At 53.7% G+C, this 18,069-nt stretch overlaps 1 protein-coding gene across 2 annotated transcripts in view; it reads right to left on the bottom strand.

Moving 5' to 3' along the window:
• Ece1 (endothelin converting enzyme 1) overlaps positions 1 to 18,069 on the bottom strand; it is a 98,850-nt gene that overhangs the window by 50,015 nt on the left and 30,766 nt on the right. The window contains exon 2 of one of the 2 annotated variants that reach the window (XM_070037716.1): positions 3,203 to 3,289. In XM_070037716.1, coding sequence (XP_069893817.1) covers positions 3,203 to 3,289 — 87 coding nt within the window. Of the gene's footprint in view, positions 1 to 3,202; positions 3,332 to 18,069 lie in introns of those variants that run through there. The other variant, XM_070037715.1, reaches the window with a different exon arrangement.

The raw sequence follows: 18,069 nt of genomic DNA, 5'->3' as shown, positions 1-18,069 counted from the left end.
GGTTGGGTCTGGAGGGAAAGTAAGTTCTCTCTGAGTCATTGCCAGGGCCCCCAGCAACCTGGGCTGCAGGGAACAGGAGCCGCCTGCCAAAGGTTTGGCGAGGAGCCCACCCCCTACAGCCCAGAAGCCCAGCAGCGTGAGGGTTGGCAGGGGGACTGGGCTGCCTGTCCGGGAGCCAGCCTTTCAAAGCAGGCAGACCGTGACAGCTTGGCCTCCCCACTTGTGAGGGTGTCGGTTTGGGGAAGTGTCTTCCAGTAAAGTTTCCATGAGGTGGACTTTGGGCTGAGGTCATGGGGAGTAGCATGGAGCAAAGCTCTGATGTCCTCTCATTCTTCACATCTCTGCCTGGGCCCAACCTGCACCTGCACCATGCCTCACCTCCCAATGACTGGTGATAGCTGAGCACATTTCCTGTCACAGGGAGCTCACAGTCTGTGATAGAGGTGCTGCCTACCTTCCTTTATACTTTCCAGAAAAACACCCAGCTCCCTGTGGCACATAGGAGAAAGATGGAGAACGTGGCAAGTCAGAGGTCAGCTAAGATCCTGCTGAATGATCCAAGGCAGCCTCTGGGCCTTAACCTCCTATCTCTAAAATTAGGGAGGGGCTGGGAAGGTGGCTCAGGGGTAGAGCACTTGCCTTGCATGCATGAGGCCCTGGGTTCGATTCCTCAGCACCACATAAGCAAAAAGAAAAAAGCTGGAAGTGGCACTGTGGCTCAAGTGGTAGAGCGCTAGCCTTGAGCTGAAGAGCTGAGGGACAGTGCCCAGGCCCCACGACTGGACCCCCCCCAAAAAAATAAATAAAATAAAATTAGGGAGGGAGATGAAATAAAACCCCAAATGTGACCCCTTCAGTGTCTAAGAGCAGCAAGCCAGAGTGTAATGGATAGCTGGTGGACAGAGTTGGAAGTACCTCCTGGGAAGGTAGGGAGGTCTTGCCTGTCTCCTACATTGACCTCCAAAGACAGTCCCCATGCACGGTGCCAAAACACAAGAAAATCACTGTTAGGAATTTAAATATCTAGCTTGCCTGCCTTCTTTCTTTCTTTCCTTCCTTCCTTCCTTCCTTCCTTCCTTCCTTCCTTCCTTCCTTCCTTCCTTCCTTCCTTCCTTCCGCTGTCTGTCTCTCTCTCTATTTCAGGGGAAGACAATATAGAATATAGAGAAAAAGAAAAAAGGTAGTAAGACCTATTCTCCACAAACAATCCAGGTTTAGTGGGTAGAGCACAGCCGTGGCATAGGTAGGATTGTGCAGGCTGACTCAAGCAAAAGGTGTGAGACCCTATCTGAAAATTGACTAAAACAAAAAGGGCTAAAAGCTTGGTTCAAGTGGTAGAGTACTTACCTGGCAATTCAAAGCCCTAAGTTCAAATCCCATTATCACTAAAAAGGGAGAGGAAAAGAAGGAAAGGAAAAGAAGAAAAAGAAAACAGCCTTGTAAGTAGAGCTGGTTTTGAGTCTCAGCAAAGCAAGCATTGACTCGTTGGCATTTGCTCTGGGGAATCCAGGAGGCTGAACAGCCAAGCAGGCACCCACAAAAATGCCCCCAAATCCTCGGGTAACCTATTTGCTTCTTCTGCATGGAAAATGGAAAATAAATCCAGTTGGTCAGTTTGGCGTGGGGATACCAATACTGAATTTTTCAACCCACACAACAGTAATGTGACCACAGGAATGTCCGTAAGCATTCTCTGTCCCTCAGCTTTGTCATCAGTAACACATGCTACGCCAGCCCTCACTTCACAGGTCATAAAACAACAATATCCTCTCAATCCCCAAGGTATACACTACCCCCCACCTTCTCTCACCCCATCTTATAGATGAAGAAATTAGGACAGAGACTCAGCTCACCCAGGACAGAGTGGAGTCGGAATTCACACTCAGTCCCAGGTTTGGAGAGTGGGCTCCTTACACTCTGCCAGGGTCTCCCAGGAGGCGCTCAAGTTTATCTAATAGGTCCGTGAACCCAAGTGGGCGACTGTGACAACAATAACAAGGCGAATTAATTTTTTGTTGTGAATTCTGAGATGCTTTTGAGATGATATATTTAGAAACTGCTGTGGAAGATGAGACTGGAAAAGATTGCTGATTAGATTCTGTTGTGATTTGTGAAAGGAAAGTGCTTACCACAGAGAAATCATTTCCTGCCGGATTTGCCTCTTGAGAAGGAAGGGTCCACAAAAAGAGGCTTTGCACAGCCTGGGTGTAAACTGTCACTCACAGCCCTGAGACTGAACTAAGGTGGGGTGTCTTCCCTCTCTGAGCCTCAGTTTCCTCATCTGTACATGGAGAATCATCCTGCAGCTCTTGGTGATGGTGCTGACAGTTGATTTGGGATGATTTAGATGGGGCTGCCATATTTCAGGGAGGAGGGGGAGGAAGGGGAGAAGGAGGAACTGGATGGTGAGTTCGGATCTCCCTGGCCTATTTAACTAGCCTGGGAGGAGGTACATCCAATGGTGCTGCTTCTCTGTTAGCATTTCAACTCCAGCTCTAAGCTTACCTGGGTTGTGATTGTCAGCTGTCTCCTCAGTCCTTCCCTTGTTGTACCTAGCACAAGCCCTTCTGGACAGAGGCGTCCCGGGACCTTGGTCTGGGTTCCTCTTTTACGGCTGATTTCTCAGGAGGTGGGTTACACTGTCTTGGGGGTTCTCATTTCCAACTCCTTGCCACCCACCTGTCTGAGGCTCAATCCCACCCAGGACTCAGAGCCTGGCCAGAACTGTCCTGGTGCAGCTGCTCTGCGTCCAGGTCCCACCCAGACCTGGGCTTCCCGAGTGGACTGCAAAGGGGCAGAGAGAGGAGGCTGAGCTGGGATTGCTCCCCGTAGGAAATTCAGGCAGTGAGGAGGGGGTGAGAAGGCAGGGCAATGCCTCCTCCCAGATCCCCAGGGCTGCAGGCGGGCCCAGGATGCAGCCCGAGTGACCCTGGGCAAGTCCACGGGGCTGGTCAGGGCAGGGGGCCTCCCCCACCGCCCCCCCCAGCCCCCGCCCCACACCCGGGCTGCAGCCCCTCAGGCAGGTGGCCAGGAAGATCTGAGGACAGGAGGGCATGACCCTCAGGGGCACCACTGCCCAGGTCCTAGCCTGGCTCAAAGCCTGGGGTGCTCAGCGCCCCCTCAGGCAGGGGGGTGGGGGCGGGGCGGCCAGTGCGCATGCCCGGCGGCGGCGGCGGGGACAGCGGGACAGCGGGGCTCCTACCTGCAGACCATTGGGGTACACGTCGCCCTCGGACAGTGAGTCCACCAGGTCCTCTTCGTCCAGCGTGGCCCGCTTGTAGGTCGACATCTGCAAAGCCAAGTGCAACACGGACTCCCTCAGCGACTCCATGGTGCGCGCGCCCGAATGGGAAGCGGCCCCGGCGCCCCGCCCCGGCCAGGCCACCAGAGACCAAGATCGGCCCCTGAACTGGGTCCCCTCCCCGCCCCGCCCGCCTCACCCGCAGCCCCCCGGGGCAGCGGCCCCGCTCCCCGCCGGCGGCGTCCGTCCCATTCCGGGGGTCCCCGCGCTGCCCGCCAGGCGCACGGGCCCGCGGCGGGCGGGGCCTGGTGGGCGTGGCCCGGCTCCCCCCAGATCCCCGAAGATCCACAGCCTGGAGCCCGACCCTGGCGGGCAGAAAGTGCTGCCCTCCCCATCCCGTGGCCGCCTCCAGAGAAGGTCCCAGAAGTCAAGCACAGCCAAGTCCCCCCCCACCCCCACCCCGTCGGACCTCAGGCAGGGTCATGGGGCCTCCTCCACCAAGCCAGGAAAACGAGAGGGGCAAAGACTGGACTAGGAAGGACAGCTCCCACCCGCTTCTGCTCTCCCCTTCCCCCAGGTCAGGAGGTGGTTTTGTTATTGTTTTTGTTTTTTGGGGTTTTGTTTTGCCAGTCCTGGGGCTTGAACTCTGGGCCTGGGCTTGGTCCTTGAGCTTCTTTGTGCTCAAGGCTATCACTCTACCACTTGAGCCACAGCACCACTTCCAGTTTTCTGTTGGAGTCTCACAGACTTTTCTGCCCGGGCTGGCTTTGAACTATGATCCTCAGATCTCAGCCTCCTTGGTAGCTAGGATTACAGGCGTGAGCACTGGCGGCCGGCTCTGGGTGCTTTAAGGTAGACCAAAAGCTAGTATGAGATGGCAGCCAGCATGTTAAGGGAAACCTAAAAACCACCCTGGGATGTGACCTTGGTCTCCACCCCTGCCCAGGCCTCTCCTGTGATCCTGCATAGGAAGACCTGTTGTAAGGTGTCTGTCAGGGACTCTGGGCCCTAGGACCCCCAAGAGGCCAAATCCAGAAGCTAGAGCTCCACTTCTAGTAAGACTTGAATCTCTGCGCTTGAATACCCTATTCAGCAATCCAAAGTGACTTCTATCTCATCTCACACAGCCACACACACAGTGAGCACAGACAGTGTGGGATAGTGAGGTCTCAGGATCAGTGAGAATGGTGGCTCCAGAGGGGCTTCTGGCTGCTACCTGTCACGCAGCCCACTGCACCCAGCGCCAGCCTCTGCATACAAGCTCCATCTTTCACCATCCCATGCTTAAAAGCCCTTGGTGTCCCCCTGCCCCCCCCCCCCAACATACACCTTTACCAGATCCCCAAGGCCCTGTTCATTCCTAGCCCTGCTCATTCCTGACCCTCCTCATCTTTGCTTCCTACTCACTTGCCCAGACCTTAGACTCCACTTTGGCTTTGTGTGTGTGTGTGTGTGTGTGTGTGTGTGTGTGTGTGTGTGTGTGTGTGTGTGTGTGTGTGTGTGTGTGTGTGTGTGTGTGTGTGTGTGTGTGTGTGTGTGTGTGTGTGTGTGTGTGTGTGTGCGCGCGCGCGCGCGCGCGCGTGTGCCAGTCCTGGGGCTTGAACTCAGGGCCTGGGCACTGTCCCTGAGCTTCCTTTGCTCAAAGCTAGCACACACTCTATCACAGTGCCACTTCAGCTTTTTTCTGTGTATGTGGTACTGAGGAATTGAACCCAGGGCTTCATGCATGCTAGGCAAGCACTCTACCACTAAGCCACATCCCCAGCCCCCCTTTGGCTTTTTTTTGGGGGGGGGGTCGGTTGTGGGCCTGGGCACTGTCAGCTCTTCAGCTCACGGCTAGTGCTCTACCACTTGAGCCAAAGTGCTACTTCCAGCTTTTTCTGTTTATGTGGTGCTGAAGAATCGAACCTGGGACCTCAGGCATGCAAGGCAAGCACTCTACCACTGAGCCACCTTCTCAGCGGCCCCCCCTTTGACTTTGACTCAGTTCCTCAGAAACCCCAAGACCTTTGTAACTTCTGCTCCCTCCATCTGGGACATTCTTTTCTCATCTCTGCTCCCTCCACAAGCGAGCCCCTACCTTAGATCTCAGCTTAAATGACACCTCCTGAAGTGTCTGTCCACCCTAAGTAGAGAGCCACATCCTCCCCGACGGCTGCTGGCCTGGTTTCCTTTAAAGTATCCACTGCAGTCTCTGAAATCATTTGTTTTGTTGAGTCTCTACATGCAGCCCAGACTGGCCTCAAATTCACCAGCCTCCTGCCTCCGCTTCCCCAGTGCTGAGATTGCAGGCATGCACCACCACACCCTTCTGTTAATTTTTCTGTTGATATGTTTATGTCTTTATTGCCTACCTTTCTCCCTGTCCCCAGAACCATGGAGCTTTACGAGCAGCAGCTGGGGCCTTGTCTGGCCTATTCCCACCCAAGCAGAGACAGGAGGCTCAACAAGTGGTGCTGGTGGGAGGGGGAGAATCTCTTTAATATTGATGAGCTCTCCAGTGGCTAACGTATACTGCTGAGAACAGAGGAACAGAGGTCCAAGGGAGGCAGTGGGCAAGGGATCCTGATCCTCAAAACTTCTGCCTCCCTCCCCATCCTCCCTCCTCAAGGGGAGGAAGGACACTAGTTGCTTCACTAATCTCTGGGTTAGAGTTTGTTTTTGCTTTCCTAAAACAGGACCCTTGGTTGAATTAGGTGACACATGAATGAGACAAATCCAAAGTGTTGGGTTTACCCAACACTTCCCGGGCACCTAGGTGACAGGCATTTGAAGTTCCTTACTCGCATCTCTCCTCAAACCGTACCCTTCCCTGGTGGCAGGAATCATTGACCCCTTTTCTGGAGGGTGAAACTGAGGCACAGGCCAGGAGGTGGAGCAATGAATGGCTTCTCCTATTTATAAAGCAATCCTGATCACCCTCCCCTCCTTCAGGAGCTCTGCTTTCCTGAGTGTCCCCACGGTCCTTCCCCCATACTGTCCTAGGGAACATTCAGTACTCTAGACTGGGGAGACCCAAAGGCAGAGGCTGTGTCCCCCTGAAAAGTCTAGACTGAGGCTGGAGCAAAGGATCAGGGCTGGAAGCCCCATGGGGCCGTGCTAGGTCCCTCATAGCCATGTTGACCCCACTGTGGGCCTGTGGCTGGATGATGAGATACAGAATTGTGAGTCTGTCACAGAAGCAGGGCCACTGCCTGCAATGCTGGCTGCAATTCTCAAGTGACCTGGAAGCTGTGTCCCAGCCATCTCAGGACCCCCAGGACTCCGCTACCATTCTACTGGGTGCCCGCAGCCACCTGGGCAGGACTCGCAGGTGACTCCTCCATCTATAGGTGGGGCATAGCTGCTCCGAGCCCCTCCTGCCTCCAGGACCCGGTCCCTCTCAGGCCACAGACCTAGGAAAGGTCAACTCACCCCTCCCTGTCTCTACACTGGAGACCAGGAAGCCTGCCTGGGCCCATGCAATCTGGCTTCATTATGCAGCCTTCCACGCCAGGCCAACACAGCTTGCAAGAGCCAGAGGTGGGCCTTGCAACTGGAGTTGGGGTAGGCAGGGCTGCTTCTTCAATGGGTGCCCTGAAAGACTAGGCACTTGGGCTGGCAGGACAGGATGGGCGGGCACTTGTTTTCCTTAATGGCCTCATTTGTGGTTGTGGGTGCCACACCCTGCCCGCAAGCCAGCACACAAGCTTTAGGAAAGGCAAACTGCAGGCTTTGAGGGGAGCAACATGGCCTGGTGTTCTTGAGCAGGACTTGGCTCAGAGGAAAGAGAGAGAAGTAGGAACCACAGGTCTCTGCAGAATGGCTGTGCTGGCCCCAGATCCCTGCCGCACAGGGAAAGTGAGGCAAAGCAGAGGAGGGTACATGGCGCCAGCTCTGGAAACCCTGCCGTGGGGAAAGAAAAGAGCGGTCATAAAGGAGTGGTTATAAACACTTGTGTGCCTCTGCCAACGAAGGCCTTGCGGCCTGGGGTTCCCTGTTGCCTGTCTCGGTTGCCAGACAGCTTTGGTCACTTTAAGGCTCTTGTAGTTGGTTTGCTGAAAGCAGAGGTGCCGGCGTTGCCCCCGCTCTGCGAGAAAACCTCTGAGCCTGGACCTCAGCAGACATCCCTTTCCAGCTGTGTCCACATTGAGTCTCAGCCTCAGGTCCTTGGGGCTGATCAGCCTGTTTCCTTCCTTTCTCCTCCATTTTCTTAACAGGGGTGGCCAAGTACGCGTCATTTCTGGCATCGTGTGCCTGTGATTGGCTGGGACCCCAGGTGATGTCTTGTCCAAGCAGTTAAGTCAAGTATGAGCTGTGGACAGAGGCACGCTACCTCTGTGGCTCTCTTCCCCAAGGCCCGTGTATGTGACCCAAGTTCTAATCATGACAGAAGTATCGGACAAACCCTCATGAAAGGGCACCCTACAAAACATTTGTCTGGAAGGTCATCAAAGCTAAGGGGGGTGGGGTTAAGAAACAGTCAAGGAGCCTAAGGAGACAAAATGACCAACTGTCACATGTGGGATCCCAGGTGGGGCAGACAGAGCATGAGGTGCCAGCTAAAGAAAGCTGCATCAAGGAGCGGAGTGTAGTAGCATACTCAGGTAATCACAGCACCTGGGAAGAAGCTGAGGCAAAAGACGGCGAATTAGCTGTCAATTATCAGTTCATTAGTTGTGGCAAATGAGTCACCTGTTAATAGGACAGGAAATTAGGAGTGGGGTGCAAGAATACACCGTACTATTGTTCCAATCATCTGCCCTGAAATAAAATAGTTCTATGTATATATAGCTGGTCGCTGGTGGCTCCTGCCTGTAACCTAGCTACTCAGGATGTTCAAGGCTAGCCTGGGCTGGAGAGCCCATGAGACTCATCTCCAATAAACTACTCAGAAAACGCCAGAAGTGGCCCCATGGCTCTGTTGAACTCAAGACTAGCCTTGAGCAAAAGATACTCAGGGACAGTACCCAGCCCCAGCCTTGAGCTCAAGCCTCAGGATCAGCAACACACACACACACACACACACACACACACACACACACACACACACACACACACACACACACACACACACACACACACACACACACACACACACACGGCTCAGGATCAGCAACACACACACACACACACACACACACACACACACACACGGCTCAGGATCAGCAACACACACACACACACACACACACACGGCTCAGGATCAGCAACACACACACACACACACACACACACACACATGGCTCAGGATCAGCAACACACACACACGCACACGCGCACACACGCACCCACACACACACACATACACCCACCCACACACACACATCCTGGCTATCCGTTCTGCCAAACAATAAACAGCTAGCTCTTATATTTCTCCCCATTTTTTTAGGTCAAGACCAAGATTCAAACTCTGTATCTGATGCCTTGGCTCACTGGCTAGCACTCTTCCCACAGAGCCACTCGTCTAGCCCCTCCCTGACCTTATTTGTGTCCGTGACCTTGCCCCCCTGCTGGACACACTAGGACCTCTTTTCATAGATGTGGGGCCTGAGGCTCTGGGGAAAGGCAGAGTGTGTGGTTGGCAGACCCAGCCTTGGGTCTTCTTGGTCTTTTCTTTTCCCCTTTCCCTCTTCTCTCTCTTTTTTGTTGGGGAGGGGGCCATTCCTCTTCAGGCTACAGCACCTTCCCCCATCTGCGCTGTTGGGAATAGGGAGGGGGTAGGAAAGGAGACGTCACCAAGGGCTCCGCTGGAGTTGGAGGCCTGAGCAAGAAAGGGGGAGGTGGGTAGGAGTTGGGGGCAGGGGAGGCCTGAAGAGGAGGCTCAGGGAAGCCCATGGAGGCCAGGGATGCAGGGCATGTGTGGGAGGTCAAGGCTGTTACTTTGAGAAGCAGCGGCCATGCCCACCAGTGAGCCAGCCTCTCTGGTCAGGACTTGAGTGCACGGGGACTCGCATGCACATGCAGGAAGTCGGTGGTGTTGAGACACATGCCCTGGCCCTGGGAGGTGCTCTGCCCACTGCTGTCCATGGCAGAGCCTAACCCATGCCCAGGCTCCAATCTGGCCAGCAACCACTCAGTCCACCTATGAACAGGCCACTCGCCACCCCGCTGACTGCCTTCCCTCCTCTCCAGTCAGCTCCGGCCTCTGTCCAGGCCCCCTGGGCTCTGCCCGTTGGGAAGCCATCCGTGGGTCCCCCCTTCCCAGGCCTCCTAGATCTCCAACTGCAGATTCCCCTGCCCTTCCATCTCCTGGAGAGCTCAAGACAGAACTTTCTAGATGAGCTGATAAGCTCTAGGCACTCTCTCACTCCAAAATCAACTCCCTGAAGCTGGCAGAATGAAGACCATGAGCCTGGCACAGCTTTCAATTTCTTCTTCCTCCTCCTTCCCTCCCCCTATCCTGGGATCTGGCTTCTGACCCCTCTCCAGACTCATCTCTCATCTCCTTACATGCACACTGGAGCTACAGCACTGTCCATGGTTAGCTTCCTAACCTACTTCCAGCGGTGGCCTTCTGCACACCCACCACCCTCTACTATCTTCCCCGGGCTCACTCCTCCGCTTGGATGCCTCTTCCTTCAGGCAGCCTTCTTGGGTTTCTCTATGACTCATTCCCTGTGCTCCCCAGAAGCAAGATCATAGGATCTCATTCTAAGACCTTCACAGTCACCTCTCCTCTTTCCCGCGCTCTGGTCTGCCTCATGGAGATTCCCCGGGCCTTCACAAGATATTCTAAGTGAACCATGTAGGTAGGTCCTCAGCCTAGTGGTGAGCAGAGAGGCCGCAGTGGAGTGGAGTGGAGCTCAGGGAAAGGGCGAGCTCTTGGGGAATGGAGGGAGGACAGGAGGAGCCCTTTGCTTCTCCTCACCAGACATCAGGAGGGTGTGTCATGAGCCCAAAGCCACGCATCCGGTAAGTAACAACTCTTGGGGCTGACCCCAACTATGTGTGGCATTGCCACAACAACACATAAAAAAACAGTGGTCCCTACTTCCTTCCTTCAGTCCTGGTCCTGCAGGCCTCAGGTCTCCTAGGGTTATGGGGGACGAGCAGAAAGCTGCTGCTGGCCCTGGCTCCTGGGACCACCTGCAGGCACCCCTACACCTCCATGCCTCAGCACCCACGTGCGCAGAGAGGCCAGGCTGTGGGAGCCCCTGGCTGTGAAGGCCAAATACGCCTGAACAATCTGCTGATCTTAATCACATAAAAGCTGAGGACCAAGTTCATCTTCTAATTTAATGGTGCTTACAATGGTAGTGTTGACCTGCCCAGTAATTAGACCCAAGAGGAAGCAGGTCATGGAAATGGCTAATTAGTATTTGTGTTAGCCAGGTGGGCAGGTGACAACCACCAGGGAAAATGGAGGGAGAAGATTATGGACAGGAAGCTCTGGATCCATGAACTGGAAGCCAAACCACTCAGGCGAGGGATGCTGACAGCTAGTGACTTTCCTCTTAGGAACACAGAGAAGTGTGGATACAGCCTGAGCGTGGGGTGGGTCGTGGGCTGGGAAGCCAGGCTCCCTCTGATTCTAATCTTTGCACCTCTGAGCCTCAGCATCCTAGCCTGTAAAATGTAGAAACAATTGCATACCCTCCACAGGCTTGTACAGAGGAAAAAGAATGAGCTTTGCCATCTGTTTGTCTATCTGTAAGATAGGAAGGTAATTAGTGGATCAGAGCAGTAGTTTGCAAATACACAGATTCCTTTTCTTCTTTTTGCAGGGTTGGTGACTGAATCAGGGACTTGTGCAAGTGCTCTCTACTGCTAAACTGCAGCCCCAGCTAAATATAGAGATTATTTTTAAAACCCATATTCATTTATTTTGAAACATTCAACACCAACTCAAGACACGAGGTGAGGGTGGCTCACGCCTGTAATCCTAGCTACTCAAGAGGCTGAGAGCCAAAGGATTGACATTTGAAGTGAGCCAGACAGATGTGAGACTCCATCTCCAATTAACCAGGGAAAAGCTGGAAGTGGAGGTATGGCTCAAGCAGTAGAGCGCCAGCCATGAGCAAGCCGAGTAAGCACCAAACCTTGAGTCTAAGTACTAGCAAAAAATAAATGAATTTAAAGCCGGGCGCTGGTGGCTCACGCCTGTAATCCTAGCTACTCAGGAGGCTGAGATCTGAGGATCGCGGTTCAAAGCCAGCCCGGGCAGGAGAGACCGTGAGACTCCTATCTCCAATAAACCACCAGAAAACCGGAAGTGGCGCTGTAGCTCAAGTGGTAGAGCGCTCGCCTTGAGCTGAAGAGCTGAGGGACAGCGCTCAGGCCCAGAGTTCAAGCCCCACGACCGACAAAAAAAATAAATAAATAAATAAATAAATTTAAAACACAGGAGCAAAGGCAACATAGGGCAACACAGGGGCAGAGCAGCTTGTGTCCTCAGGACTTCGAGTCCTACCCCTGAACCTGTTTCTCTCAAGGGAACCAAGAAATACAGTTTGAAAGCCACTTGGCTTTCATTCCTGCTAGAGAGGAAAGGGGTAGGGGGCCAGGGACTAGCCAGGATGGGGCTGACCCACTATGGTGGGCATAGGAGTTCAGATTCGCTGTCTATGACCATTTAAGCTGGACAGTGGATTCCCTAAGAGAAAGAGAGAAACTGGGGTGGAGGAGAGCTCTAGATTTGGAGCAGGCAGAGGGCACCACATCCCGGCCCAGACACCCTGCCCAGCAGGTTGTGTCTGTTCTCAGGGCTTCCATTTCCTCAGCCGTGAGTTGGCACACAAATCGACACTTCACTGTTAGGAGGGCAGGTTCAAGCCTCAATCCACCCCATCCTGCCCTGCTCAATGTCTAGGCTCCAGTTCCTGGCCCTGTCCTTCTGTGTAAAGTGACCACAGCAAGTGCTCAGTGAGTGCTGTGCTCGGCTGGACAATTAGTAGTAAACTTGTTCACAGTGTCTTTGTCCAGGGGGACAGAGAAGCAGCCAGGTGTCTCTCCCCAGCCCTGGAAAAGTGGGGAGTTGGGGAGTTCTGAGCTAATGGGCATGGTGCTCCTAAGAGTCTGTGATGCCTTTTTTTTTTTACTGAGCACCCACCATATACCAGGCCCTCACCCTGGACAGCAGGTAGCACTGCCCCCATTGGACCGATGAGAACACCAAGACTAAGAGGTTTGATGTGCCCACCCCAGGGCCAGCCTGCCCCTCCACAATGCACATGATCCATGATCCAACCTGGAGGGCTTTACTAGAGTGAAGGCTTTTGGAAGATGTGCAAAGGCCCTGAGTACCTGCCCCTGGAGGCATCTTGACAGTGAGAGACCCAAGTAGTATTAGGTCTTCCCCAGGACACAAACTTGGTTCCAGAGGATGTAGCAGCCCAAGAGGCTAATGTGTAAGCTAGCCTTGCATGGCCTCCTCCAGGCAGCCCTCTGCCCAGCCCTGCCACCTTGTCTCTCCTCCCATTCTTTAGCCCCAGGTTGTGACCCAGGCTGGTGCTAAGCAAGCTACACAGCTTCTACCTTTAATCCCTCATACACTTCTTTGGCTGCAGAACAACTTTTACTTCTCGACATGCTGGCTTTCTCAGGGGTGGTCCTAACAACACAGGGGTGGGGAGGAAAAGATCACAACAACTCATAATTGAGGGCGAATGCTTTTTGCACTTGCTGGCAGACAAGGTAAGGGCAGAAGGGCAGGTCTGCTTTGTCAATCCTCCCGGAATTCGCTTCAGGCTCCAGAGAAACCCCAGCCCCTTTCTCCACAGCCTGATGGTGTCTAAAGGACCTAAGAATGGGAGCCAGGATCCAGGACCTCCTCTGCATTCCCCTAGTGATCCTATCTCCACCTTCTCGAGGGAGCAGGCTTGTCTGGACCTGGCAGGAACCCTCAGGGAGTGGTGATGTCCTGCCCCCTGTGCCCAGGGGTAGTACCTTGTCTCAGTGTCCTGGACTGGCAGTGCTTCTGTCCTCATCTCCTGCCCCTGTCGGAGCTGGCCCTACCCTTCTGCTCCTCGGCCCCAATTCTCTCTCCTGGCTTCCATCCCCGCCCACCACTGGCTGCCTTCCTAACACTTGCTAAAGTTGAGGTTCCTCTGCCAGCCAAGGTGTCTGGACAGGAAAACTGCCCGCTCGTGCCAGGGCAGTCCCAGTGGGCAGGACTGGAAGGGCCAGGCATCCTCAGGCTTGTTCAGGGAGGCAGAGCCCTCAGTGGCTGGCAAAGCTGCACCTAGGTGACACAGCCACCCCGGCAGCCTCGCCCTCCATCCCCACTGGCAGAGGAGAATGGGCAATGGCCAGGAACACAGTGCCAATCAGGGATCAGACTTGGCTCTGCCAGGGCCTTTGATCCGTAACCTCCAGCAAGTCACTAGATTCCAAATCCGAGTCCTAACCAGGCGGAGCTGGCTCCTCTGTGAGACGGATTTATGAGTAAATCGTTAGGAGGATTGGATGGCTTTGTAAGAGAGCCCTGAGAACAGGCCTGAGGCGAAGGAAGCCAGGGCAAAGCAGTTTTTCCTGCCACTGGCATTCCTCCGGCCCCCAGCGGAGTTCACGCTCATGTACCAGCCATCCTCTGGTCAAATCTGGCCCACAGATGGGGACACGTTTTTGAAATGCCAACAAGTGGAGGTTTTACACAAAAATGTATACTTCCAAGCTGCAGCCGCAGCCTTGGACAGGCCCCCGGGTCCCTATGGGGCTGCAGCCCAGTCCGTACTTCTCCTACTGCAGCCCAGGCTCCGTGACTGCTTTCTACCACGTTGCACTGTCCTGGGTAAGGAAGAGGAAAGAGGCCTACATCATGTTGCCTCATCTCAGTCCAAGATGAGAAAATGATCCATGCAAAGGTTCCCAACAGGCCAAAAGCATCTACTACGACAGACAGAATAGCAGTTGCCTCTGAGGAAAGAACTTACTAGAAAGGAACAGGAGGGCATTTTTCTTCTGGGGGATGGGAATGTTCCAGAAACATCCTTTACCTTGAGTCTCCTGTGGCTAGACAGGTGTCTAGGCTTGTCAAAACCCATCCAATCCCTGGGTACCTATCGCTCATACCTGTAAACCTAGATACCCATGAGACTGAGATCTGAGGCTCACGATTCAAAGCCAGCCTGGGCTGACAAATCTTTGAGACTCTCATCTTCTATTAACCATCAAAAAATTGGAAGCAGAGGTGTGGCTCAAGTGGCACAGCACCAACTTTGAAAGGAAAAAAAGCCAAGCAAGAACAGGAGGCGGGGGCTAGGTGTTGGTGGTTCATGCCTGTCATCCTAGCTGCTCAGGAGGCTGAGATTTAAGGATCATGCAGTTCAAAGCCAGCCCAGGCAGGAAAAGCCCATGAGACTCTTATCTCCCCAACTAACTTCTAAAAAGTCAGAAATGGCACTATGTCTCAAGTTGTAGAACACCAGCCTTAAGCACAAAAGCTCAGGGACAGTAGTACACAGACCCTGAGTGCAAGCCCAAGGATCGGCCCCAAAATACAACACATTCAGCCATTTATTTCTGGCCTGTGTATTTTAATCTATGCATATAACACCTGCATAAGAAGGAACCAGTGGGGCAAGGAATGTGGCTTAGTGGCAGGGTGCTTGCCTAGCATGCATGAGGCCCTAGGCTCGATTCCTTGATACCACCTAAATACAAAAAATAAATTTTTTTAATTAAAGAAGGGGAATAGTGATGCGAAGATGGTTGAAAACAGGGACTGAGTCCTTCAGGTGTGAAGATGACATTAGTGAATTAGGGACACTGATGTAACTCAAGATGCCTCTAGCCAAGCAGCCCTGCTAGCCTGCAGGCTCCTAGCCACACCGGAGTCAGAGACCTACGGTTTAATTCTGTGACTGGCTGATCTTCAAAGAACCATATACACTTAGAGTATCTAACCCAGAAGCTACCAGCTGCATGTGGCTCTTTAAATTCACTAAAATAAATGGAATAAAATGAAGTTTTCAGTTCCTCATTGGCACTTGCCATGCATGGTTACTGGCCAGTGCTGAGAAGATATTTAGATCGTCATGCTAAGTTCTACTGGCAAAGCCAGTGCACACATTGTCATAAAAGCTGGGTTCCCTTTGGTTTGGATAGGAGTCTGGGTCCTTGCCCGGGTGGGCACCAGGATCTCAGCCACCCAGGGCCTGACACAGTAAACAATAAGCAGCTGCTCAGTAAACATGAGTTGAGTGGATGACTGAGGGTATAAGAAGCAGGCAGCAAGTCCTGGGTTCGAATCCCTTGCCAGCAGTAGCAGGGGCTCCTACACCCTGTGTACCCCAGTTTCCTCTGTACAGGTTGGCATTACAACCACACCCTCCCAGGGACACATCCACCACGTTTTTGAGGTTGCACGAGACATGGGGACCAGGAAACATCCCCACAGAGAACTGAGAGATCAGTAGTCAACACTGAAATTCTAGAACAGGGAGGGGAGGAGCAGCAGGGGGTGGTGAGGGTGTAACTGCTTGTGAGAATATCTTTTGAAAAGTTGGTAGGGGTAAAGACAGAGCAGCCTGCGGGCTTGGGGGGTGGAGCAGCAGCTGCTGGGGGGGGGAGGGTGGGGGGGAGCGGAATCTACGCCCAGCGGCTAGAACCTGAACTGAGAAACAGCATCAGATGCCCAACAACACTGCTGTGGTCACGGTGGTGGGACAGAAGTCACCTCATTCCCCAGGGATGCCCCCTCTGTTCCAAGGGGTCTGGGCCCCCTCTGCACAGGGAGAGAAGTAGGAGCCCACCCTGGGAGCTGCTGGGAACATAGGAGGTGGGCTGGGCTGAGCAGGAGCTGCATCTGCCTCCCGTGCATGCACTCTTCCCTAGCCAGGTCCTCAGAGTCTCTGAAAAGCCAGGATGTCAGTGCCTGTCTGCTCACTGGCCCCTCACTCATTCAGATGTCCCTGCGAGCCTGCTCCACAGCAGGTGTGCACGATGCACGAGCCCATGTATGTATGTACCTGTTACATAGCCGCTACACGTGCCAGGAAGTGAGCTCCGGGCTAAGATCACCCAGCAACACGAAGTCCTGCCAGGCATCAGTGGCTCACACCTCTAATCCTAGCCACTCAGGAGGCTGAGATCAAGGTGGCTCAAAGTCAGCACCAGCAGACAATTATGAGACTCTCTTAACTTCAGTTTGTTAACAAAAAAACCAGAAATGGAGCTATGGCTCAAGTGGTAGAGTGCCAGCTTTAAGTGAAAAAAAAAAAAAAAAAAAACACTCCAAAAAACAAAGGGAGAGTAGCACTGGGTGGGACCCAAATACCACATACAAAGTACTTCATAATGCATTCTTATTTTGTTCCTAAAAAATAACTGCAGCAGTGTGGATTGTTATTAACCCTGTTTGATAGGTAAGGAAACTGAGGTAACTGAGTACTTACACATTTTACCAGCCCTAGGTGGAAGAGTTTGGGGATCTGACCCCAGGTAACAGGACAGCACTGTCCCTGACTTAACAGCAGATGGTCCCTGGGCAGTGGGGGAGAGGGGAGAAGAGGGGGAGGGACAGTGCCATGGAGAAAGGGCAGCAGGAAGGGAGGGGTCTCAGAGGAGTCAGGATGGTCTTGGAGAACTGGTGACCTGTTAACTGGAAGCAGAGCAAAGTCCTGGAGATGGGACCCAGAATATGTTCAAGGACAGGAAGGACAGGATGGTGGGTACCCTGGCTCCACTCCCCACTCACCCCTCCTACAGAAGAGCCAGACAAGGTGCTGAGCAAGAGGAGGAGGCACGTAGGCCTGAGGAAGCTTACACAGGGCCAAAGCCAGGCCTCCTCTCTCAGCCCCACACTCCTTCCAAAGCCCTGAATGCCCAGGGCTCCGCACTGCACCAGATCTTGGACTCAGGGTGACAGGCCTGTGGAGGGGTCCCTTGTCTCCCCAGCCTGTACTCTGCTCATGCTCCGCCCTTCTTAGGCCAGCATGAGTCTTGGCAGCTTGTCACCATGGCTCTACCTAAGGTTTTGGCATCCAAAACAGCGCTCTCTAGACTTGGGCAGGGAAGCTAGACACTTGTGGCTTAGCTGTTTAGTAGCTGTAAGCCTGAGCAAGCTCTGTCTCTTCTTAAAGCCTCAGTGCCCCTCCTGCTCTGCACAAGAAAGGGGGTTGGGCTGGGAAGGTGGCTCAGTGGTAGAGCGCTTGCCTTGCATGCCTGAGGCCCTGGGTTCGATTCCTCAGCACCACGCTGTGGCTCAAGTGGTAGAGCTGTCCCTCAGCTGAAGAGCAGAGCTGAGGGACAGCGCCCAAGCCCAGAGTTCAGGCCCCACAACCGGAAACCCCAAAAAAATTTTAAAAAATTAAAAAAAAGGGGTGATCACTTCCTTGGCTATGGTTGGGGCAGGAGGTCAAAGAACAGTGGGAGGGGAGGGCTGGGAAGGTGGCTCAGTGGTAGAGCGCTTGCCTTGCATGCATGAGGCCCTGGGTTCGATTCCTCAGCACCACATAAGCAGAAAAAGCCAGAGGAAGTGGAGCTATGGCTCAAGTGTAGAGCGCTAGCCTAGATGTGAAGAGCTGAGGGACAGGGCCCAGACCCAGAGTTCAGGCCCCATAACAATAACAACAACAACAACAACAAAACAAGAACAGTGTGTGTGAAGTGCCAAGCACTTTGCACTGGCAGAGGCAGGTTTCAGACATCACTGGACCCTTGTTGATATGAGGTGCTGCCCGCCGTTCAGGGACAGCGGGACCCCAAATGCCATTCTGGTCCTTTGCCTCCATCAGGCCTGGGGGTTCTTCATGCCTGAGGGATAGCCAACAGTAGGAAGTATAGGCTGTGCCTCACAAGCCGGGGGCTGACCACCAACCAGGCTGTGCCCACGAGAGCCCACCGCACCTACGCCCATGAGAGCCAACCATCGGACCATCCTCATGAGAGCTGTCCACCAGGCTAGG

Source organism: Dipodomys merriami, unplaced genomic scaffold (genome assembly GCF_024711535.1).
Source record: "Dipodomys merriami isolate MVZ:Mamm:240054 unplaced genomic scaffold, mDipMer1.0.p SCAF_28, whole genome shotgun sequence".
NCBI lineage: Eukaryota > Metazoa > Chordata > Mammalia > Rodentia > Heteromyidae > Dipodomys > Dipodomys merriami.
This window is presented reverse-complemented; position numbering and strand designations above follow the sequence as displayed.